Genomic DNA, 25,035 nt, shown 5'->3' on the forward strand with positions numbered 1-25,035 from the left:
CATCAGGTGAGCTCAGCAGTGCAGTCTGGAAGCATGACCAGGCTAAATTTGCAGGTGAGTTACCTGAAGGAGCTGTAAATTATTTAATCCTCACACTGAGGTGCAGCTCCAGCCTTTGCCTTGCCTCCTTCCTAGCAGGAACAGCCCCTGCCAAGGCAGGGAGAGAGAGGGCAGAGCTCACCAGCTCTTTCCAGCTACCACCATAGATGAGGAAAAAACCCATTTAAGGCATTAAGGGTGAAAAAAAAGTCAAGACAATATTAATTTGAAAAATATAAAATTTTAATAAAGGCTACATCTCTTAATTACAATAATTATTGTACCAAGTATTTTTTTTTAAATGGAACTCTTTATAATGCATAATTTACAGTATAAGTAGAACAAAATGCCATGGCAAAAGTCATGAGTACAGGACTTGTAATAAAAGGCATAAAATATATTTGTACATAAACCCCTTAAACAAACAAGGGAAAGCTTGAACCCTGAATATAGGGCAACGCATGGTCTGTAACACCATGCAGGCACAGGTACTGTACTGATTAAATTTAAAAAACACTAGAGATAGTGTATTAATATTTCCACCATACATTTTCTACAATATATACAGACTTACACAAAGTAGCAATGGCAAACAGAATGCACAGATTAACTTAATCAACACAAAACCCAACTGTTGAAATGCAAGGTCTTTCTCGGGAAAGGGTTGTTCTGCCCCCAAAACCCCACCCCGCGGAGCTCCAGAGCCTTTGCCCGCATCTCCCACGGCCTCACATGGGTGTTCAAGGCAAGGCAGAGAAAAACCCAACTGAAAAAAACCCCAACCAAACCCCACCACACAAGGACTCACACGCTCCACACCGAGCTGAACACGCCCTGTCGCAGTTACACAGCCTCAAAACACAAGTAGTGCTAACATTGAACAGCTAAAAACCATAGCTCTGTGGAATCCACATGGGCTTTGAACCTCGTGGTGTGCTAAAGATGGACATAGGAATGGGATGGCTCCTTCTACAGCTCTCCCAGGCTCGGGGTTTTGCTCTACCTTGGACACCACTGAGCAGCAAAGCAAAAACCTCACCCCACCGAAATCCATGGACAAAATAACCTGTTGTTGTTGTTATATTGCATCTAAATAGAGTTAATGTTTAAGACCTTTATTTCAAATTAGAGCAGCATAGATTAAAATGCACTGGTCTCTAGATGAATGGTAGGACAGTATTTTTATTTTGTCTTTTATTATTATTACTATTAATATTATTTCTTTAGGAAAGTTTTATCTTCACTCGGAGAAATACTGGGCACAACCTCACTCCTTCCCTCCTCCCCCTTAAAAAAAAAAAAAAATCATCACGAATGCGCTCATCGCCAAACTCCTAAATTTTAGATAGTGGGAAAAACGTAAAAAAATAAAATAATCCTTCCTCCCCTCACCCCACTTCCCAGCCCCTCTCTTCTCCATTGTTAAAGCAGCATATCCAAAAACTGGACTTAGGGGAAAACAGACTGTTCAATAAATATCAATAAGGATTACTGTTAAGGTAAGCTATACACAGTTTCTCTTAGTCCATAGATTTCAGATCCCCAGGAAATCATATATTATGTATGGAAGTCTCTCAAACACGGTCTGCATCTCCAAAAGCCAACAGTGGTCATGTTTCTAATAAATAGTCCAGGGTTTTTATCATCTCAGTACCAACTCATGAATAATAAATGCCATTTTTTCCTCTAAGGCTAATTCAGCAAAGTCTTCGTAGACTTCACTTTTTTTTCTTCATTGGTTCAAAACTTTTCCTTCAGAGTTGTTTTTTTTTTCTCTTTCCTTGTCATCACTACTGTTGTGTGTCCAAAGACTTTTCCAGCTTAACTTTCCTTAAGAAGCACAGATGCCATCAATCAATCCTTTCCACTTTCCCGAGGATCCTTCCTTCGTACATGGGCAGGATGGTTTCGTCTTCCCAAACCTCCTCAAACACCGCGCCGCAGTCGAACTCGTCGCTGGCTTTTTTGAAGTAGTATCTGTGGTAAAGAGAATTAAAACACGGTTTAAAAAAAAATCAAAAGGTAAAAAGCAAAGGATGCTTTGCCAGTTCTCCCTCCTAAGGATGTCCCTCCAGGAACACCTCAGGGGTGCTCAGGTCCGGCGACTTGAAAGCATCCCAAGGGCCTCAGGGATGCGATGGGACAGAAGGAGCAGGGCTGTGAATGCTCCTCAGGGGTGACAACAGCTTCTCCAGTGAGTAGATTACACACACTGACAGCGGATATCCCCAGCCATAAAGAAAATTAGAAAGCACAGTGATTTCTGGTCAAATATCTCATTTAAAAATAAATAAATAGGATTTCAAAGCCAAGCATTCTTAAAGTTCCCCTCTCTCCCCACCTTCTTTCTTTCATGTGTTTTCGTTTCAAAGCTGAAGCCCAACATTAAAATTAGCAACTGTTATTAAAAGGATGGATTAAAAGCAAACCATCCCAGCTTCCTGCAACGCAGGAGCTGAAACTCTGCGGTGTTCCCGCTGGAAAAAACATCCCGGAGTTGGAACAACCCTGTTCCCGGGTCCATGCTAAGTGACAGAAACTCCTGCCTTTGCTTCCCGAGGCTCTGGAGCAGTGGGAGAGCCTGGTCCAGCCCCTGGGCCGTGACACAGGGAGGTCAAGTAGCAGTGTCCTGCATTCCTGCTCTTTTGCTCCGGGTCGTTAGATCATGAAGCCAACGCTCCCAGAGACAAAAAGCACCCCCACCCCTCCTGTGTCAAACAGTAAGGACCCCTCTATTATCCTGAATTAGACCGTTCAGCTTCTTGATTAAAGGTTCCTTTTATCCCGTTTGGAGCTTTCTTCCTTCTAAGGCTGCTTAATTGCATATGCACAAATGAAGGGCTTCCATTCAGAGGGGTAGCATTTAGGGAGTCTGTCCGTCTGCCGACGAACACCTCCTTGGAGATGCCTGCTTTCCCTTGGAAAAGGGCTTTGCCATCTGATTGCCAGGGATGGAAAATATTCCATCAGATGGATTACAAAGAAAAATATACATATATCTATTAAAAAAATTTTTTTTTTTTTAAATTAACCCCTCCCCTGTAGTTTCCAGACAACTTGGGCTGGCAGATGTTTGCCAGGGGAAAAGGGGTTTGTAATTATGATTTTCTTTAGGATGACAAAGGAGATCAAATGAAGCCCACTTTTACTACTAAAACTGGAAGAGCCACAGCAGGGCCTTGGAATCTGACATTTTTATTTAGTGACTTGTTCTATGGCGCATTTTTGAAATAGTCACATCGCCCTGCAAATCTCTTTATCTTCAGGGCACAATTGAGATTATCTAGGTAGGTGGATAAAAGATCCCTCTTCTTGGTCAAAGAGATGAAACCACCTCCAATTAGTCCAGGTATGGTTAGGATGTATTTTTGTAGTCATTCCAAGCAGAATTGACACATGTTGCATCTTTAACGGCTCAGCAAGGAAAAAACACATTATTTGAGCCTTCAGAGCCTACACTCATGGAAGTCAATGGCCCACCTCCCACCAACTTCCATTCTGCAGGTCAAGGCCACAATTCCCCAGGACAGCAGCCTTGAAATAAACCCAAAAAAACCCAAGGAAAGTTTGAATGAATTACAAAGAACTTTCCCTTCCCTCTCCCCTGTCCAGATAACAGCCGCTCTTCCCAAGAACTTCCTCCCCAAGCCCAAGCCCTGGCTGTGTTTACAAAATTTTTATTTGAGAAAACACGCTATGACCTTTTACATAATTACAACCTTATTTCACAGAGAAACGGGGAAAAATAAGAAAAGGAGGAGGCAAAGTAAAAAGAAAAAGAAAAATCCACCCCCACAACATCTTCAAACAAGTCACTCTGCTCTTATTTGCTCAGCAATGGGCTTTCCATTGAAACGCATTTTATGTGGCAAGCTTTGCTCCGGTTTTTTTTTTTGGGTTTTTTTTTAATTTTATTTTTTGGGACATCTGGCACCAATCGAGGCGCGCGGGCCCGGCCTTGCAGCTCTGTTTTGAACCGCTGCCATCCCCAGATTACCCGACACCACCCACTTTTTTCTGTGCCTGTATGTTTGTTTTTTGTTAACGCCATCAGTATTAAATCACTGCTTAATTCCTTCTTTTTTTGAATTTTTTTTTTGGGAGGTGGGGGGTGGGGGATGGAAAGCCAAGGCTGAGCTTCCCCGGCGGGGCTCTGGCATCGCGGGAGCCCGAGGTACCCGCCTCGCAAACTGATCCAATCAATAAAGAATTTGGAGAGTGGAGCATTTCTGCATGTCTTTGTGCATTAAATGAAAGGCAAGGGCTTCAAAGACATGCTTATTAAATGTGCCTTAAAAAGAAATCAATGCCAGATGTGACCAAAGCAGCCTAGTTAGTGCCTCCCCGTAACACACACGCTACTCCGGGCACTGCGGACCTCTCCCCTGAAGGTCACCCGCAGTTTCACTCAAAGTCCAGCCAAAAGTCAAAGCTGAGATCAAAATGATTCCCTGGAGGTACACACATTTGTGTAATTAGTTTCACCTTGTGTCTGTGCAAGATAAAATACTGGGCACGTACCCAAGTTCCTTTTATAAATTTCTGTATTGTCTTTACCCAGGTGTAAAGGGGTGAGATCTAAGCAAAACATTGTTTCATCCTTGTCAGTCACTTAAAAACATTTTCTAAAGTAATTACAGTCTGACAAGGCATAAATAATTGCACCTGGAGGGGCTTTTGGGCCACAGAGGTTTTAGGAGCATAGCCCCACACTTGGGCATCACATGAAAAATGTCACAGAAAACAAACATTAAAAAAAGCTAGGGTTTTTTGGGGGAGGATGGGACTACACAGCCACTGGGCAGTGGCAGAGCAGCGGTGAGGCCAAGGAAATTGGTCTGCAAATGAGGAGGAGCACAGTGGGAGAGGCTTTAGGGGCTGGAAAATGGTACAAGGGTGGCAGAAGCCCAGGGACCATCCTGCAGGATGGCCAGGTTGGGTGTACCTGCAGGTTGGTGCCATCCAAGGGCAGCTGGGTGGGCTGCAAAGATGGTTTTGGGAAGGAATTGGAATATTTCAGCCCCACTGTGCAACAGCCATAGAGAGACCCCAGCTTGGCATCCCCCAGCCTGGGAGTGCCCAGGGTGACTGACCTCTGGGCTGTACAGGCGGATTTCCCAAAGCTAGAGAGAGGCCACTGATGGGGCAGCAAGCTGGGAATTCGTTGTACCAAACCCAAATGACCATCTGGAGGTTAAATCAGAGGCTGCCAGTTACAAGGCAAGACACCCAGCTCTCTGAAGCACCACCAAATTCAGTGCAAATTCAAAAAAAATAGCTGGAATGGCCCTCTCCTGCTTGCCCTGCAGGAGAAGCAGCCAAGAGGGGATCCCAAGAGCGCCCAGATCCACTGGGAAAGGGCAGCCAAAAGGAGCCAATGTGAAGCTATTGCCATGGGAATGAAGAAGAGGAAGCAGCAAACTGGTTAAACTGGGAGACGGGAGCTGGAAACCAAACCAGTACGGTTTGTTGGTGTTTCTGAGGAGGAACTGGGTATTGCTGGTGGAGCTTTCCCTGCCAGGCAGAGGCTTTTTTCCCCCCCCAATGAAGAGAATAGTGAGGGAGCTCCATCTCCATGTCCCTCAGCAGCACCATCCCAGCCCATCACTGACCCCATTTATGGCCACACCATTGCAAAACCAATCAAAAATTTGCTAAGTAAACAGTAGGCAGCAGAGGAGGCCAGTACCAAGATGAACGCTGACCCCAGCTTGGAATCTGAATCCCAGTGCTCCATGCCTTTGCCACAAAGCCATCCCAGATTTCCCAGTATTGGAGCTTTATGGAGAAGGGCTGGGGCACAGGTCCTAATGCAACTGGGAACAAGGTTGGGGAGGCAGGGAGGAGGTGGCCCTGCAGCCAAGGCACCTCTCTCCATCTCCACGTTGCTCCTGGTTTGAGTGAGAAGAGACTAAGAAGATCCACAGCCTCTGAAAATCCAAAGTGTCCCTGCAGCAGCCCTGCAAAATACCTGCTGATTCTTTTGACTTGTTGTAACACACTAAACAAACAAATCACACATTCTTACCTGTAATTTCCCTTTTTGCTCAGCTGTTCTTTAAAGTGCCCAAGTGTCAGGCTCTGGGCCTTTAACATCCTCCTGTAGGGAATTTCTTCTCCACAAAAAAAATAGGTGACAACCAGCTCACCAGACTGAGAGGTGTGAACAACTGGCAGTTTCTTTGGCTCCTTGTGACTGCAAAACAGAAAACACACACAAAACCCTCTATTTTTCCATTTGAGAACAGGCTGTTTCACCACACTCCAACCAGCAGTGGAGTTGGTGAATGCTGTCAGAAATACCCTGGGTGTGACCTGAAAATCAGATATTCCTGTACTGCCTGGGAATTTGTTGGGATGTGTTTACACAGCCCTTTGCTGATTTCCACAGTGGGAATCATGGAATGGTTTGGGTTGGAAGGGACCTTAAAGATCATCTGATTCCACCCCCCTGCCATGGGCAGGGACACCTTCCACTGTCCCAGGCTGCTCCAAGCCCTGTCCAACCTGGCCTTGGGCACTGCCAGGGATCCAGGGGCAGCCACAGCTGCTCTGGGCACCCTGTGCCAGGGCCTCCCCACCCTCACAAGCAACAATTTCTCCCTAATATCCAACCTAAATCCACCCTCCTTCAGCTTGAAGCCATTCCCCCTTGGGATGATGGCACAGCAGAGACCTCACACCATCTCATGGATGAGGGAGCTGAGGGATGGAGGTTGGGCTCACCCTCCCCAGCGAGCCCCAGGATTGCACACCCAGGGTTTTAAAGGCTCTTTTCATCTGCCCTCACACAAAACATCTCCCAAGCTTTCTCCTCATGCCCAAACCCACCTGCAACCACCAGGCCAGAAAGCAAACCCCCCACCAGACGCTTCAGCTCAAGCACCCAGGTAATCTTATTTTTCCCAGTGAGGCTAAAATTAACTGGATTCTGCCATTTGCACCCAAGCAACGCTTCTTAAAGAATGATTAAAACAATATTACCCAGCAAAATGGCAACACTCTAGTGAATACCATGCAGCCAAATCTACAACTGCTTCTGAGGCAATGTACACTTGGGATGTCAAAAGGTCACAAAGTGTTAGTCCGCAGTAATTTAGTCTTCCTAATTTGTTCTAAGTCTTTGTAGAGTGGTTTCAGAAAAAAAGCTGCTAGCAAAGACAGCTGGTGGACTTAAGGTCAACCAATTAAAAATGAAAGGCTCTAGTCAGGTGGCTCAGTCTGGACTTCAAACATTACTCATTGCTTAAGATGAAGAGGGTAAGAAAGAAAACTTTAATTATTTAGGCCATTTTAGACCTCTCTGTAGCAGATTTCTTGTTAAAAGAACCATCCTGTAATTAGACTAATCCAATCTTTGTCCACTTTACAGGAATGCAAGTTAAAAAGAGCCAGAGACAAGATTTGAAAATGTTTTGTTCTTTAAGAAGAATGTTTGAAAGACGAAATTTCAGATATAAGAATTTCCTCTCCTTTCAAAGCACAATCCATTTAATGAAAATATGAGATATATATATATTTATTTCCCAATCCTTTCTGCACGTGCAATACTCACTCTTCTGTCATTAGACTTGCATTGCAGAAAGGGGTGCTTCCCCCCTGAATGGCAGCGGAGTGGTTTCGGTCCCTCTGCTGATTTGAGGTCGAACATCTGAAGTGGGGAGGGGGAAAGCAAGTGGGGAAGAAGTGGGGGGGGAGGAAGAAAAAGAACAACTTTAAGAAAAAAATTGCTGAAATACAATCTTCTTAATTGAAGTCTCCTGTGGGTCGTTAAGTTCGCTCTTTGTATCAAGCCTCACATGTTGTAAACAATCAAAGGAAGAATTAAAAATGCTGTGGGCTAATTTATCCTTCCATACCCAAATGAACGATAACCAGTCCAATTCCCCACTTGGTATGTAGCTGGAGCCTATCCCAGAGGAAAAATGGGCAAATTACAGCCATCAAAAGAGTGGAAGTAATAGCCTCAGATTCCAACTATTTGTGCTGGTGCAGGGCGCGGATGGAACACGGAGGCTCATCCTCCAGGCTCGGCCAGGCCGTGCCATCACACATCCCCATGGCTGACCCTCTGCCTGGACGGGCAGGACACATCCACGTCCACCCACCAGCAAACCTCCCCCAGCCCCGTTTGTCCCCACGGCGGGACGAGGAACGTCCTTCCCGTGGCCGTTACCGTGGCTTCTGCGGCTTGGAGACCTCGGCCAGGCGGCGACACGCTTCCTCCAGCTGGGCCAGGGTGTTGGGCGGCGTCAGCGGGGGCATGGCGGGGTCCTGCACGAAGGGGTGGGCGGGCTGTGCCCCACGCGGGTGGCTGCCTGTCCCCCACGGGTGGTGGCGGCCGGGGGCCCCCTTGGCACAGTCGGAGCTGTAGGCCTTCTTTGTGCTTTGTGTGCTTGGGGAAGGGAAGAAGTCGGGTTAGAAAAGCTGGAAAATATGACTTTAATAGCAGCTCCTATTCTGCTCGCTCCCTCTCAAAAGTCTGTCATAACATGAAAGGAGGTTTATTGCCAAAAACATGACATTTTTGTGGTTTTTCTGGTTCTGCGGAACAGCTTTTATATTAAACCGGAGGAGCAAAGAGTCTCATTTGTTTTTAGCGATTGTAAAAATAGACAGCCCATGTAATATATAAATATTTACCGGGAGCAATATTGCTGTAGACAGCTGCGTATTTACCTATGGGGCTTGTGCTTATTTTGTCTCTCGCTCTCCAGCATCCACTGCCAGACGTTCTGCGCCCGATCCGCTTCGCCCCCCGGGAGCTGCATCCCACCAGGATTGGGCAGCCCCCCGTCCCCAGCCACCAGGGCCACGCTGTCCACTCCTCGGCCCGGCCTCTTCAGCAGTGTCCCCGTCCTGCTGGTGGCAAAAAGGGACAATCCCCTCGTCAGCCCCCATCCCCATCAGCCCCACCACAGCGGGATGCTGGGTGATGGCTTGGGGCGGGTGCAATGGAGATGCTGGTGACTTACCCGAAGGGCTCCAGCAGAGGGAGAGGGGGGTCGGTGTTTTTGGGGTGGCCCTTGCACTTGGGGTAGCAGTAGTAGTCGCCGCCCGCCGGGCAGCAGCACTGCACCCGCTGCGCCGCCTCGGCCTCGATCTGCTCCTTCGTTTTGGGCACGGTGTGGTGGTGGATGTAGTGGTGGTGGACGTGCTTGGTGGTCTGCTTGGTGATGAAGCCCTTGCCCACCAGGGCGCAGGCGGCCAGCGAGGCCGTGCCGGGCGGCAGCTTGCCCGTGGGCAGGCGGTCAGGCGAGCGGGCGCGGGGGCTGTGCCGGCCCACGCCGGGCGATTGGCAGCCAGGGGTCTTCAGCACACGGGAGAGGTGCTCGTCCAGGATGGCCTGGGGGTCCTCCTCGTAGCTGCCCGAGGGCAGGAGCGACAGCGGGTGCTGGGGGTGCTGGGGGTTGGCCATGTCCCGACTGCTCTGCAGGCTGGTGGGGAGCTCGGCGCCCTCCTTCTCCTCGTCCTGCCAGACAAGGGATGGCAGGGAATGAATGGAAGGGGCCGGGAGCTGGCAAGGCGCGCGCTGGGATGTCCCCCCCGCTGTCCCGGGAACCGCGGCGCGCTCCCGCCGCGGGCAGGGAACGGCCCCCTCCCGCCCGGCTGGGTGGCACGTGGAGCTCTGGGAATGCTAATCCTCCTACCTCCTTGATCTGCTGCAGCCTCTCCTCCAGACAGTCCATGGTCTCCTGCTCCTGCTTCAGCTTCTCCAGCCGGGAAATGAGCTCGGCAGCGAAGGCAGCTGGCTCCACCGGGGTCATCTCCTTGGGAAGCCGGTGGGTCCTCTACAAGGAGCGGGGACAGAAGGCACAAGGCAATGTTTAGCGGGTGGTGTGGGGCGCGGGCGCTTCGCCGCTGCGGCATCGCCGGCCCCGCTACGCTTGTTGTGTCTCCATGTTTGGATGAAAAGACAACCGCAACTAGGCATGGTCTGCTCTGGATTTTTATGAGCTAGTGCTGTGGCCTCATGGAGTGACATCCTCCCCACCAGCGTTTGCCTTCGGCAGGAGCAGTTGGTCGCACTCTGAGGAACCCCGCTTGTTCTCTCTGTAGTACAACCAGCCCATCAGTAGCTACTCTGAAGTAGAAAATCTTCAAAGACTGTTGTCAAACATCAAAAAAAAAACAAAAAAAAAAACCTCTGAGGTGGGAGGGAGAGACTTTAACTAAAGGAATAAAGTGAGTATAAACAGAAAGGAGTTGGAAATTAAAAAAAATAAGATGGGGGAGAAAAAGGGAAAGGAGGGGAAAAAAAAAAAAAAGAAGTCAAACGGTTGCAGATCAGAGAAGTGCTGGTAATTTATTTCCTGGCTACACACTGGGCACCTTTGAGGTAGTGTTGTCTCAACAGTGTCCTAGATCTCTTCCCCCCCCTCCATCTCTTTGTACAGAAAATGAAGAAAGCTGCTGCAGGCTAGCAGTGCTACACTGCTGAGCTTGGCTGCCTCAAGCAGATCTATCAAGGGAAAAAGGGAACATCTCCAAATCAAGTGCAGAATATAAAAAGGCAAAACGTGAATTTCTGCCAAAAGAAGCAAACATGGCAGGAAAAGGGGAGGAAAGAAAAAAAAAAAAGATGGAAAAAGAAACCACCCACTTGACTCTGCCCTCCCTCCTGCCATCCCCATGCACCCCACTCCTCACCCCCACTCTCCCTCTTTCCCCCCCCCCCGAAAGCAGAAAGCTGAACTGCCAACTCTTTCACATACTACCCACCAGATGAGGTGGGGCCTCTCTCCGGCAACCACTTAGCTCCAGAAATGATGTGAGGGTAGAAAAAGGCCACTCTGCTGGAAATTGTCACTCTTACACAAGCTGGCTCTATTCAGTCCCTGATCAAAGCACTGCCTTACAGAGAAAGTCGATTTGCACGCCCTGGGACAAAATAATCTAATTTACAAGCTCAGGCTATAGAACTTTCTTTAGGAAGGAAGGGAAAAAAAAATACCAAAAAGAAAAACCACACAAACCACCCCCCCCTTCCACCAGAAATATCATCTATGACTTCTTGCTGCTTAAGACAGCAGAAAGAGGAATTTTAGCATATTAATCTCAAGACAAGATAAGTTTATACTTGTCTGTGTAAACAGTTTATTCACTGCAGGAATCGAGAGGCTGCAAGTCAACAGAATTAGCAAGTCAGTGAGTTAATTTTCAAGAGCAGGGCAGCACCGCGCATCGGATCCCCTCAAAGCCAGACACGGATCTGCTGCCAATTCTCTCTTTCGGGAGATCCTGCTCCCTCCAGCTCACAGACACCCAGCTCTTGTCAGCGATGTGCATGAGGCCAAGCCCTGCTCAGCACTGCAGGGGTATCACGGTGGCGGCCAGAGCCAAGGCTCCCACAAACAGGACATCTCCACTTGGGATTTAACCAACAGGACAAATTCAGTGCCCCTGAAAACTCCTAATTCGCAGCTGGTTTCAGGAAGGACCAAGATGTGACTGTGCACAAGCAGGGTTTTGGAACGATGCTGAGGGCACATGGCTCCTGCCCAACACCAAGCAGCACCTCTCCTCTGGCATCACCCTGGGATGGAAATGCTCCCCTCCCCTGCTCCCAGTCCCAGCCTTTCCCATGGCAGCTCCCGCCTGGACTCACCGGAAAATGAGGTAGAGAAACTTGACCGTTGGCCTTGACGCTCCGGTGCATTTCCCGCTGGAGCTGCTTCTTGCTCCCAATTCTGTACGGGGGGATCCCATCTCTGCACATGGAAGAGAGGCCACTGTCAGCTGGGGCTGTCCCCATGCTCTGAGATACTTCTGCATCCCCTCTGGAACCACCCAGGCAGCCGCAGGCCCTCGTTCCCAGAGGTGCTGAGCCCTCTGGATGCCACCTGAAGCCTCAAACATCCGGCGGTGTGGGAAATGCCTGTGTCACCAAAGGATGCACATGGATGTGCAGTAATTAAGCAAAAGCTGAAAAGCTGAAGGCAACTCCACATGGGCAGACGTCCAAAGATCCCATCAGCTTCACTTCCAAGGCTCTTCCAACACCAGGTTTCTGCTTCTGACCTTTAATTTTAGCTTTTCCCCCATCCAATTATGCTCTCTAGGACCATAATGTTCCTCAAGCTCTGGAACACCCTGTGGAGTGCTGGTACAGTGGAAACAAGGAAGAGGTTGAGGATGGATGGCCATGCAGAGGCTGCTCCCCAACTCTAGTCCCATTTAAGATCCAGCATGTTTCCCCAGCCCCGAGGCTGGCTGGCCGGCCCAGGACATCGCAAGGCGTGAGCATGGCCATGGCCTGTCCTCTGGACACTGCTCCCCACAGCCACCCCAGCTCCTGCCTGGAAGCCACGAGGAGGGACCAGGCCAGGAGCTCAAGGCTCTCCAGTGGGACCAGCCCCCTGCACATCCCACTCCAGGGATGTCCCACAGGGCATCTTCACCCAGCCATGCAAAAAATTACCCCAGTGAGGATGAAAGGGCCTTGCACAGACAGCAGGGCCAGCTGAAAGAGCATGCCTGGAGATCCTGAATGTCTCATTCCACCACTTCCTTCAGACTGCCTCAGTAACCTTGATCTCCGGTGCCATCCCTTTCATCCACCTGCCCCCACACCTGACTCATCTCCTGAGAGGAGAAAATAACTCCAGCACAAGGAGGAGCAGACAACGCCGGCCCCACGCTGCTGCCAGAGGAGCCAACGTGGCACAGTGTCCCTGCATGTCCCCTCCTGTGGCCACAGTGATGGTGGACACACACTGGCACACAGGAACACCTTCCCAGAGACACCACGTCCCTCCCCTGGAGGAGGATGATCAGATGCCACCACTCAAAGCTTGAAGCAGGCGATGGCAGAATTTTGTGAAGATCTTGGCCAAAGCCTTCAGTTGCCATTAAATTGCCTTAATGAGCAAGATTAAGCTGTGAAGCCTGGAGTGAAGGATCAGAACGATGTCATCTTAATAAACTTGGAAAAATCTTGATAATAAAAACGAGCATGCTGGGAGGCCCTTGATGCCACAAGATGAGCACCAACCTCCTCTAGACACAGTTTCTGCGCACATGTAACATGGAAAGTGAACGGAGCTGATTGTCCCCATGTCCCCACTGCACAACGCAGCGCTCCAGCAGCTTTCTGGAGGAGCAGCCCAGCACAGAACAGCCAATACAGCCACTGGTGGCCACCAAGCACCTCTCCTTTGCCCCATGAAGCTTTTCAGCTCCACAAACCCATGGGGCAATGGGGCTTGAGGCACATGACATGTCTTAGTTTTGGGGGAGGATGGGGGAAAACCAAAATCTAAGGTGAAAATCAAAGCACCTGTACCTTCAGAGATGTGTTTGTTAACCAGGGCTTCCCGAGACAAGGGTCTCTTAGGGATGACCTTCGGCAAAGGGAATGCCCAGTAAAACAGGCATTTCAAAGCTAAGTAAAAATGCCAGCATGAGCACATGGACCCATGGGATGAATCCCATTAACACACTCAGTGGAAAAGGAGGTGTTCTCTGTCCATGGAAGTCCAAGAGGCCAGATGGGGAGGAGCAGGGAAGCAGCTGTGTGTCCACCCCAGGGATACAACCAGGGAGCCCTGCAGCCCTCCCACACTCCCCACCTCCCTCCAGCTCTGCAAGCATGAGATGCTGTCCCCAACCCCTCTGCTGCAGCACACATCTTCCCTGTGGGGTATCCCCAAGTTCCCAGCTCCACAGGGAACATCTCTGCCCGAAGGGACAGTTCTGGGACAGGCTATGGAGCAGGAGTGGGGACTCACTTGTAGAGGAGGAGGAAAAGCAATGCTGACCCGACAGTGTGGGCTCCTCACTTTAAGATTTGCACTCATTCAGGTTGATACAGAAACTGCTCCTTTCCCCTAAAATTCCTCTGGTTACAGCTGAGAGCCCCACACCAAACCTCCAGCTCCCTGCTTCCACAGCCCTGCCTTGGCAGAACAATTCTGCAACTTGTAACAACGTGCAGAATAAAAAAAAAAAAATTAAAAAACCCAGAGGTATTTCTCTGGGATGGGAAGGCTATGGAGCAGCTTGGGGAAGTCAGCCTGGGGAAAGGGAAGGGACTTTAGCAGCCACTTTACTGTCTAAACCCTCTCCTAGAAAACGGGGTGAAAATGGACAAGGCCAGGGTTGAAGAGGTGACCAACAAGTGACCCCTGACTGCAGGAGGGACAGATGGATGGAGCTGGAGCCAGGATTAGTCTGGCAAGAGATATGGGGGGCAGGGGGAACCCTGATGCTGCTAAGCAGGAGAAAGCACCCTTGAAATGAAAGGGCTGAACTTGGCCAGAGGTTTTGGGGCAGGCCAAGGGTTAACCCCAGCTCTCCAGGTGCCACCTCTCCCCCTGCTCCAACAGCCAACATTTGCACTCACTTTCTTGGCTACTGAAAGCTTCGAGCTGAAGAGCTACAGAGTTGAGGCACTAAATAGTAGAGTTTAATTATAAACATTTCAGCTAACCAGGCTGGGGCTAAGCCAATCTGTTTCTGGGGGAAACACTAGTTTGAAGTCTTCTACCCAGTCAGCTGCCATTTAAGCTGAGCCAATTATCTTAGCCTTTTGACTCAGATGTGCCTGACCTAACCTGAATGTAGTTTTACTGCTGCTTTGAAATATCAGACTCATGCGCATATGCATTCACTCCCATCTTCATTTGGCAACGGCTCTGAAACAAGCCTCTGATCTTGCCAACATCAAAAGCCTGGTTTGTAAGATAAGGTAATATTTGAAGTTTGCTCAGCAGCATTCCCCTGTGTCCAAAGTAAATCCATAAATAAGATATAAGCAAATAAAAAAAAAAATCCCCTTTCCTTCCCCCCCAATCAAGAAATGGAAATAGAAATTTGCATGATGTTTTGTGGCTATTACAAAATATATAGGGACAGACTGGTCCCTGGCTTCTGGAATAAAATAAAAAAGGCAGATAATGCATTATTTGGAGATTTCTCCTAGTCCCAGTGCAGTTCTGACTTAGATTTATTAAAAAAAAAAACCAAAGCTCCAAACTCACTTTACTGCTGTGTCTGACAGACTTTTCCAGAACAAGTTTTTCCTCTTTAGTTGATACCAGTATGAGCCAAAACAACTAATTTGCATTTGCACTGCTGGAACAGAACAAGCTCAGGTCCCCTGTTCCGGGGGATAAAACCTGACAGGCCGAGCACCCGGGCTCAGCCAGGGTGGCTTTGTGCCCCCAAAACACTCCCAACACCTCCAGCTCTCAGCAGAGCCGGTGCCAGGAGTGCCCGCGAATCCCAATTGTTCTACAGAGATGCTGGCAGCAGCCCTTCTCCTCTGCAGAGGAAGTTTTACATCAACCTTAACTTTAAGCCCAGCCTCCAGAGCTGCCAGTTTACCTCTCCCACTTCCAAAAGCACCCAGAACCCAGCCCGCTCCCAGCCCCAGGGCCAGAGCATGGCCCGGGGGGCACAGGGGACGGGTTGTGCAGCAGGAAATCTCCCTTTCTGCCACCCCCGGGCCTCCCCGCCGCCCCCCAACCTGGAGCTGCGGGCAGTTTAATCAGCCAAGCTTCCCCAAACTCTCACAGCCTGCGCGGGCCATTGTTACGGCAGGAAAAAACAGGCAGCTCCTTTCAGGCGCTGCTTTATGGGGAGCTCCTATTCACTTGTTCAAGCAAATTTCAAAGCGGGCTGCTGCCCTCTCATCCCCGCTAAGCTCCCCTGGACTAACAATGGGCTGAAAGCGATTCAGTTAAGCCTTTCATCCACCATGCACTTTATTTCTCACTCAGTGCTCTCATCTGTATAAGGCCTACAATTGGCATTGCTGTGAAGAGAGGGTATAATCCTAGCCCTGTGAATCCCAAGTGACCCTACACTGGTCCAGAAATGACTAACCCAATGAATGCTCTGTTGACACATGATCACATACAACCAGAGCCAGTAAGAAGAAATAAAGAAGTCACCCTATGATTCAGCTCTTTTATTTAATGCCAATATTGTTCAATAAGGGAATCTACTGGGACAACAAGCTATTTTTTTCCGTAATATCAGTTCAAAACACGCATGTGCCTTAAAAAAAAAGAAATAAAAAAGAGCTTTTTTTAATGCATTGAGGATTTTTGGTAAATCCTGTTTTCTGTTGTGTATCTTCATGCATGTTGACTTTAAAAACCCAGCATGAAAATCTCTCTGAGGAGCACACAGGGACCACTGGACATGTCTGACACAGACACTGGAGAAGTTTCAAGATGAAAGACCAGCAATGCAGCACTCTGTTTACAGGTGGGCTTTTCTAGAGCACCTGCACTTAAGTGAAGATCATGAAACACTAAGAGCAAGATCTGTCTACTGCTCAGCTGAAGAAAATGGTCCTTAGGACCACTGAGTCTCACTGTCCCTTCTACAGAAACAAAAGCCCCACCTCCCTCCTGCTGGGGAAAGCAAACTGACAGTCAAACCTTGCTCCCAGCTGCACACTCCTCAGCAGCCAGGAGAAGACATATCCTGCAATTCCTGGGCTCAGCCACAGCATCATCTCTCATCCCTCTATGCTCCTGAAACACCCAGACCCGATCCATGCAGCTCATCCAAAGGGCTCTTTGAAGACTGCCCCAGCCACGCTAGACGAGCAGCTATTTGCCCCTTCAGGTCACTGGCCCTATTAATGTACATTCTGACATTAATGAAGAACGTTAATTACAGAAAGTACTTCCTACAGGAAGTTATCTCCTTCTCTTTGATGACTGATAACTAGTTAAGGAAGCCTGGCCTTAAGACAAAGGCTCAGGGAGATTGATTCGCTCCTTGGGTTAGTCAGGCAGCACCATGGGCCAGGACAGAACATGTTTGCTCAGCTGCAGTTGCAGAATGGCAAGAGAGAGATTCATTATTTCCCTTCATCCTATACCTGAGGAAAGAGAGGCTGCCATGCCCTGGTTGGGGCACACAACTCCTTTGGGTCGAGCAGGGTGATGACCCATCAGTCCCCTAAGCCCCATGGAGCATCAGCACAGCTGATTTACAGGTGTCCCATCCCAAAATGTGGCCAGCACCAGATACTCACACGCTGCTGTCCGTCATCGACATGGAGTCGTCCGTCAGGGCATCGCTGGAGATCTCGCTGTCGTTAGCGCTGGTGGCCGGCGCGAAGACATAGCCCGAGTTCACGTGGTAGGGGTTAACGGGGTCATTCCTCTTGAAGGACCTGGGACAGGCAGAACAGGAATCCAGTTACCAGACAGTCTCAGGCTTCATGGCAGCACCATCCTTATGAGAACCACACTCACCGCCTGCTCAACCTCTTCAGAACCAGCCAACCATCCGCTGCTCAGACCTCAGCCAGCACACTGCCTAAACCAGGATGCTCTGTCTAAACACGCCCTGAGCCCAACTTTAAAGACTTTTAGCATCTTCTAAAGCACTCTAGAAAATCCCAGGAAGCATGTCTACATCCTCTGATACCCTGAAAAACTCAGTCCTTAAGGCTTGATGCTGCATTGCTGAGGTCAGCAGGAGTTTTGCTGTTGGCACCAGCAGGGAAAATCCAGGAAGTTCACAGCTCAAGTCCCACTGAAAGCCATGAGGAACCGCTAACAAGGATTAGTTCTACTCTGAAGACAAGGGTTAGGATCCCTTTGGGAACACAAGTTACTGATGTCTGTGTTGCCTGAACCAAGAGAACTGCCTGGAACTACAGGGGCAGGACCCCCACGTGTCAGAGGCACAGGGCACGGCCGAGATCTGCTGTCCCAGGCTCGGCCTCCCAAAGATGGATGCCACCTTCCTGGCACTATAAAAACGCACAACAAAAAGTCCCCGTTTTTAGGAGAACCTCCTACTAATGTTTTTTTGGCATAAAGTTGGGTGGGGAAGAGGAGGATGGATGGGGGAACGTGAGGAGAGGCCAGCAGGTTGTATTAATGGGCACATGGGCTACTGACCCCGACACCTCTGGCTTCACCCAGACAAGCAAACCCAAAGCCAAGCCTGGATGTTTGAGCTGAGCACCCAGGAGCAGTCCTGTGAAAACACGGGCTGAGATGGAGCAGGGCCAGGTCAGCATGGCAGGGTCACTGCAGAAGGGGGGGTCCTGGGCATCCCCCTGCCCGCTGCCTCCATCACTCCAACTTCCCAGCCAGGATCAATATACATATCCTGGCAGGTGATAAGGGGATTATGCAGGGAGGTTTGAAAGCCGCATGTTAAGGTGCACATTTTGTTCCTCTTCCAGGGCAAGATGGGGTTGTTAAGCTTCTGCCTTTGTATATCAAAGCAAAAGGCCTTGTCATCTGATAAGGACTGCTGATTTTAATAATTAGGGCCACTTACCCAGGACTTGGGGGCCTAAGGAATGTGCCAGCAGGCTCGGCAGGTTTTTTTTTATGGGCTTTCCATCTCCCTGCCCCCCTGGGGCTGGAGGGACCAGCTGGGTTTAAGTGACAGCAATGTCCTCCCACTTCTCTGCTCTCCATCTCCATCCTCATCCCTGTGTCCCCATCACCCCAGCCTTCCTCGCCCAGCACCAAAAGCAGGAGCCTCAGCACGGCTTTTAAAGGTTTTTAAAAAATAAGGGGACGGAAAAAAAAATTGAAAAAGGAGGGGGAAGGCTGGTGGGGAAGATGGGCCTCTCTGGTATGAGCAGCGTGGGGCTGGCTGCAGGCAGGTATTCAGCCCAGCCGGGGTTGCATTCCTTTCCAAGGAGGCCAAGGCACTTTTGATGGGGAGATCAAGATGTTAAAAACTATAGATCTGGGAAGAAGAAGAAGAAGAAGGGGAAAAAAATGAGATAGTAAGGAATGCCACAGGAAAGAAGTTAAATCTTCAAAGATAAATTAATTCCACATGTGGGTGAAAGCAACGTTATCCTGCTGCTACTACAAGAAAGTTCCTCTAAAAACCATGGAGTCTTCTGCTCTGGATCAGGGGGATGTGCAGTCCCAGAGACCCTTCCTACGCCCCTGGGGGGCTTTTAGGTCAATGTGTAAGGGATGCAGCTCTTCCCACTTTTTGATTTGAAACCATCTCAGGTCCTGAGACTGCATCTGAGGACCACAAGGCTCAGGATGCTCCATGAGGCTCAGGGGTGCAGGATGCTCCCTAGCACAGGACCAGCACCTTGCTGGGAGGTGTCTGTCAGTCACCCCTGTCACACCCAGGGGGTGGATCTGCCACGCTGTTCTCACAGAAGGATTCCTGCAGAGGCTGAGCTGGGGGCGGAGGCAGCGGGTCCGTATGGGTATGGCACAGGGAGAGGAGGTGTGTCCAAAGATGTAACTAGAGAAAGTGGCCACAACTAACTCATCTTCCCAGCAGGGCTGCAGCATCATTCACCTACCAACACCTCATGGACAAAAAAAAAAATAATAACCCCTAAAGGGGTATTTTTAAAGTCCTCATCCCTGCTCCACATCCAACACTGCCCCACAGAAATCTCCCCATCCTTTCAGAAAACCAGTGGGGGCTGTTTTGATATGTTTCATGTTTTTGGGGGGTTTTTCCCCTTTTAATTTGACCACCTTACTCCAGTAATTGCACCCAGATGCATCAAGTTGCCTGTGAGGGTTTTAAATTCCAGGGAAAGTGGTGGTCTCCTGCCACAGATGCTGCACACACAAACACAGCCCAGCTCCAAACTCAATATGCAAAGTGTTTTCAGCTGTCAGGTAGCAGTTGCTCTGAAGCTTCAAGGAGAATGTCTGATGTTTCTCAGCCTATTCTTATCTTGATGCGATGACACACAGCATGTAACTCTCTCTGCTATGTTAGGCAACGGCCATATCAGAGGTATTATAATGCCATGAAAATTTCAGGGGGGCTGCTGGTTGTATCCCCTGTTATGAGGGTGCAGTTTCAGAGTGCAGGGGTGTTTTTATTGTCAGATTGCTTTTAGAATAAAAGCACTTGGGCAGGTCAAACCACAGACTTACACACAGAGAGAAAAACTGTACAAGGAGCAGTTGGAGGCAGCATTGAATCTCATTAAGTATTTTCTTGGGACAAACATCATTGGGCAACCATGGGTTTAAAAACACTAAAAAAAAAAAGTAAAAAAACCACACATGCACAAACCTGAAAAAAAAAAATTTTTAACACAACTATGTTAATCACAGCTCTCACGCTCTAATTGTAGAACACTGCTTTGAGCATAGCTTTACAATGGCATCATTTACTTTGATAATTGAAGCCAAACTTAGTTCCAATAACTTCACACACAAGGAGCTGCACCAGCGGGTTCTTTCAAAGGCCAGGAAGCACTGGGAGCCGGCAGAAGGCCATCTGCAAGCCCCAGCCTTCCCCCAGCAAGGCCAGCCCCACTGATGTTAGAGCCTAATGGGAGGCAGATGAGTCCACCTTGGGCTGAACGAACCCACGTTACCCCAGCGGCACAGCAAAGAAAGAGGCGCTCTCTGTGTACACAAAGTCGTGCGTGATAAATTTAGAAGCGCGTATAAATAATAGCTGGAATTCCTGGAGCATGGGGCCAGGTCCAGCACAGCAGCGGGAGGAGGCCAGTTTTAACCACACCACAGCCCAGAGGGGAGGGGAGTTGCCTGGGAGGACAAGAGGGAGGTCCTGCTTTTAAAATATTCCCTGTATTAGGGCTCCAAATATACAGCCAGCAGTTTGCAAGTGCCTGCTCCCCAGCCAGGTGCAAACTCTGTGTTTTCACTTGACTTCTCCTGTTCCTGTCCATCACCGGCGCTGGGGCCAAACAAAGTCTTTCAACTTGTCCGGTTCCTGCGGTCTCCCCATTTGCCATGGGTTTGGCCATGACTCCGTGCCCTGGGATTCCCAGGTGGTCTCCCATGCAAACACCAGGCTGGCCTGAGATCGCTGCGCTCCCACTGTCAGGTGGGCTCAGCCCAGGGCTGCCGGCTTTTGCTGGGATAATCACATTGAAACCCACCGAAGCGAATGGCCAGAGCCTGCACAGCCCTTCAAAACCAGAGCACACTGAGCAGAAATTCCTTAATTCCAACATACACATGAGGGAGGCGTGGTTTGGCCACTCACCAGGAAAGACTTTGTGCAAGCTTCAGTTCCAATCCTAGCCACGATCCTAAATGCTGAGTGATGAGAGATAACCCATCCATATGCTCATCAGCTTCGAGCACATGCACGCACAAGTGGCTTCACAAACGGGAGGAACTGAGCAGCATCTCAGCTTGACCTCCCCTCTCTTTGCATTGAGATCTCTTGGCCCCATGGAGAGCAAAAGCTCCTGGAAATTCAACAGAAGGTGATCAAAGCAAAACGCACTACCTAATGTCCTAGGAGGGTAGATCTGACATGTGAGGAGCAAGCTGCATTAATCCCTGGACAAAAAAAGAAAAGAAAGGGGGGGAAAAAAAAGAAAAGGAAAAAAAGCCCAGCACTAATCAGGCAAGCAGCCACGGCGCTGCAAGAGCTCTCCTGGACAAGGCACATGTGGGTTTAGCAGGGCCTGCAGCTCTGGTAGAACATACAGCCAAGCCCTTCCAGCTCTGAATCCCAACAAAGGCTCAGAGATAAAAGCATCAAACATCCCCCTCCTGGAAAGCCAGCGAAGGGCAGCAGTTCAAACCAAGTTCTGGAGAACAGCAGATGCTCAGGCAGCAACACTCAGGCACGAGATGAGGATCCCAAAGCCCAAGTCCTCCACAGACCAGCTGCCAACGCTGCCCCCCCGCAGCCCCCGGCAGGAGGGGTCCAGAGGCCACGCCGGGATGGAGCTCATCCCTTCTGTCCCCACACCCAGCACCTCATCCCTCCCCGCTGGCAGGACAGCCTCCAGCACAGGGAGAGGACCAAAGAGGGCTCTGGCTCCGGAGCACCCTCCCGGGCAGGGGGGACCCTGCCAAGCACCCCACGGCACCAGGAAGCCCGGCACAGCTGGAAGCTCTCCGGGGGCAGGAGAGGAGCGCCCCAGCAAAGCCTCCCCGGGAGAAGCCCGATGCCCTTTGATGTCCATGAATCACAGACACACTCTCAAAATTCCTGTAAACGACATGTCAAACACTCACCATACCAACCCCCAGGCTCCCGGGCCGGCGGAGGAGAGCGCACATCTGCAGCAGAGCCCTCTCCTCTCAGCCCTGATTCAACAATCCACATTTATGGCAAGGGTGGGGAGAGGAAAGAATACATTTTCAGAGGATTATACAACTCATCATTTGCTCATCAGAGTCTCTCCTTCCCATCCCCCACTGCACTTCGAGATGGCTCTTACTCTCCTCACCCTCACACTGCTGTGCCATCAACATGTCCAACAAAAGAGAAGGCTCCGGCAATGCAGATGCACCCCAGGACCAGGGCACAAGGACAACCTGTCACCACACAACGTCCCTACATCCCTATCGGCACCACCGCCTCTTAAGGAGTTTAACTCTGAGCTCATGGCCAACATGAGAGCACCAAAGACCTACCAAACATCTGTTACTCCACACCTGGAATGCCTCTACCACCTTAAACACTCAAATTTTAAGTATCCTCCTGTATGCACTGGCTCAAAGCCACCCTAGATGGCTCTGACATGACACCAACACCCCATGCGATGGAGAGGCTGCACATCACACACACACAGAGTCAAAGGCAGATTCTGCCCAAGTTGCAGAGTTTGATGCAGTCAGTGCACACATTTCCTCTTCCACGACCGCACAATTGCTTCCCACATAACCAACAGCGTTAAACACCGGTTGACGGTGGAGCTGGGGAACTGGTAGGTTACATTATTCATGTGTCTCTATGATCCACTCCACTACTGCTCTTAATAGGTTTGAAAGTTGAACCAATAATTAACGTATGTCCGGAGGACATAGCTGCTATGAAGTTTTTGATCTATAAAAGAACTGAAAGAGCCAATAGGGCTTCAGAGCACAGGATCTTGTTTTCCTCTGTAGAGGGGGGAAAACCCCACGCTCAGACAACACCCCACAAATTCCAGTGTTTGGAGGTGTGGGGAAGCAGCTGTGCTCCCAGCCCTTCAGGAAACCCAGCCTCCCCTTGATTCCCATCCCAACAACCTTCTGAAAAACACTCTCAAAGTCCTTAAAAGTTAAAACAAAGCACAATTTCCAGGGGTTCCCTTACCTGTATCCGTTCTCAATCGTTTCCGTGGCTCTGACATTTGCTGTAACCCTCAACATCTTGCTGGATAGTCCAACTACCGAAGGCAAGATTTTGTTTTTAAAGTCTGCACAGCTCCATTCCTCTTCTTCATTCAAGGTCGGGAGATAGCCACAGACAACTTTTAAGCTCCCCAGTCCATTGCTGTTCATGTAAGCAGGATTCTCTCCTCCACTCCGTACATATTCGAGGTATATATCAGAAGTTAAAAACATCTGGTAAGCATTTTCCTCCATCACAGTCTGAATCTCAGTCTGTGCCTGATCAAACATGATGGAATCTATCTGCTGCTTCTTGATGCTGTCCCTTATGTAGGTCTTGGTAGCAGGTTTGAGCTGCTTGGAGACGATGCTGTTGTTCTCGATGTACCTTTTGTAAATAGCTTTGGCTACTCGTAAAGTTTTGGTATCCTTAAGGTCCATCTGCCTGAAGCCATTGCAGGCAAACCAGAAGTCTAAGGTATCCACACATTTTTCCCTTTCCAGAAAGGTCCGAAAAAGATAGGCACCATCTTGATCTCCCAACAGGGAATGCAAGGATTTGGTCCATCTGGCTAGAGGGGAGTCTGGGGACGCGCTGCCCTCCGGCTCCCCGAGTCCGTTCTCATTCCTCCGCGGGGCAGGAGGCACCGGCATGGCCTTGAAGCTTTGGCTTTTGGGGAGAAACGAGCTGGCGAGTTGCAGGCATGGTGCTTCTCCTTCCTCCCCCGGGACAGGGGGTCGGGGGGCGTCTTCCCTGAAGCTGCTGCTGGGGTCTGGGAGGTGGGCGAGGACCGCGGCGCTGCTCATGGCTCCGGAGTTCGCTGGGGAGAGGGGCTCCCAGTTGCTTCAGGAGCTGCCTTGCGCCTCTGCCTGCCTCTGCCTGGAGTCAGCAGGGGATCCTCGGAGCCTCCTCTCTGCAAAGGGGAAAAAAAAAAAGGGGGGGGGGGGGGGAGAAAAAAGGAGTATTGATCTAATCAAAACCAGATCCTCCCAACATCAAAGACAAAAAGTAAACAGGCTTTTCAACTCCTCACACACAAAAAAAAAAAAAAAAAAAAAAGAAAAAGAAAAAAAAAGGAAGAAAGAAAAGAAGAGAGGGAGGCAGGGCAGAGGGAGCGCGGCTCTATCGCCAGCCCGATCGCGACTATCAGATCCGCTCCGCTGAACTCCCGGCGCACTTTTAGCGGGGCCGGGGCTGGCGCGGGGGTGTCCGCCCCGGCATCTGGTTTCCATTTGCCCCTCACCCCAGCCCCGCTCCCCCCGCGCCCCCTCCGCCCCGCGCTGCCGGACACGCGTGTGTCCCGTGTGTCCCCCCTCCGCGAGGAGCGATTTTGGGGCGCTTCTCTGCGGGAATCAGGCTGGAGCAGGGACCCCCCTCTTCCAAAAAAGCACCCCTGGGGGTGGGTTAAGGCGAGGAGGCCGTACCTGGGCGCTGCGGGGCATCCCGGGCCCCCCGCATCCCCCCTAGAGCCGGGGACATCAACCCCGGCTCTGGAAAAGGGGCAATAAATGGGAAAGGGGGGGTCGGAGGGGGGCAGCCCCCAGCCCGGGGCTTCCCGGCGTGCAAAATAATAATAATAATAATAGTAATAATAATAATAATAAACCTGCTCCAGAAATGGCGACGGGCTGGGAAGAGGGAGGTCGGAGCCGGAGCTGGGGGTGGGGGGGAAGGAAAGGGGGGGAAAAAAGTCTGGAGTGACTTGGAGCCTCCGAGCCGCGAGCAACAGCCGAGCCCGGGCGGGCACGGGCAGCGCGGAGGCTCCGCGCCCGCGGAGGGCGGCAGCGCGGGCACCCCCCAAAAAATATCAAAAAAATTTTAAGAAAATAATTGAAATTAGGAGAAAAATCCGTATCTAAAGCAGAAGAAGCGGCGGCCGCCGCCCCCGAAGTTGCCACTCACCGCCGAGCCGGAGCTCGCTGCGCGCCCGCGGCCGCGCCGCTCCCCGCCGCCGGCAGCGCGCAGGCTGCACCCGCT

The 25,035-nt window shown here is 50.2% G+C and overlaps 1 protein-coding gene across 2 annotated transcripts; it reads right to left on the reverse strand.

Annotated features, from left to right (window-relative positions):
* Nucleotides 1-260: 260 nt before the first annotated feature.
* Nucleotides 261-25,035, reverse strand: AXIN2 (axin 2). 2 transcript variants are annotated; one of them, XM_032129051.1, is made up of 11 exons: nt 24,961-25,035; nt 23,041-23,971; nt 17,036-17,176; nt 11,648-11,750; nt 9,690-9,830; nt 9,015-9,511; nt 8,719-8,898; nt 8,216-8,434; nt 7,595-7,690; nt 6,068-6,235; nt 261-2,016 (listed from the first exon to the last, which is right to left on the reverse strand). In XM_032129051.1, exons 2-11 carry the CDS (start codon nt 23,862-23,864, stop codon nt 1,890-1,892), a joined length of 2,496 nt encoding a protein of 831 aa, XP_031984942.1. In that variant the 5' UTR covers nt 23,865-23,971; nt 24,961-25,035; the 3' UTR covers nt 261-1,889. The 2 variants fall into 2 exon arrangements, with proteins under 2 accessions (XP_031984942.1, XP_031984941.1); XM_032129050.1 differs by having other exon boundaries at nt 8,719-8,901.

The sequence above is a fragment of the Corvus moneduloides genome, chromosome 19 (assembly GCF_009650955.1).
Source record: "Corvus moneduloides isolate bCorMon1 chromosome 19, bCorMon1.pri, whole genome shotgun sequence".
Taxonomy (NCBI): Eukaryota; Metazoa; Chordata; class Aves; order Passeriformes; family Corvidae; genus Corvus; species Corvus moneduloides.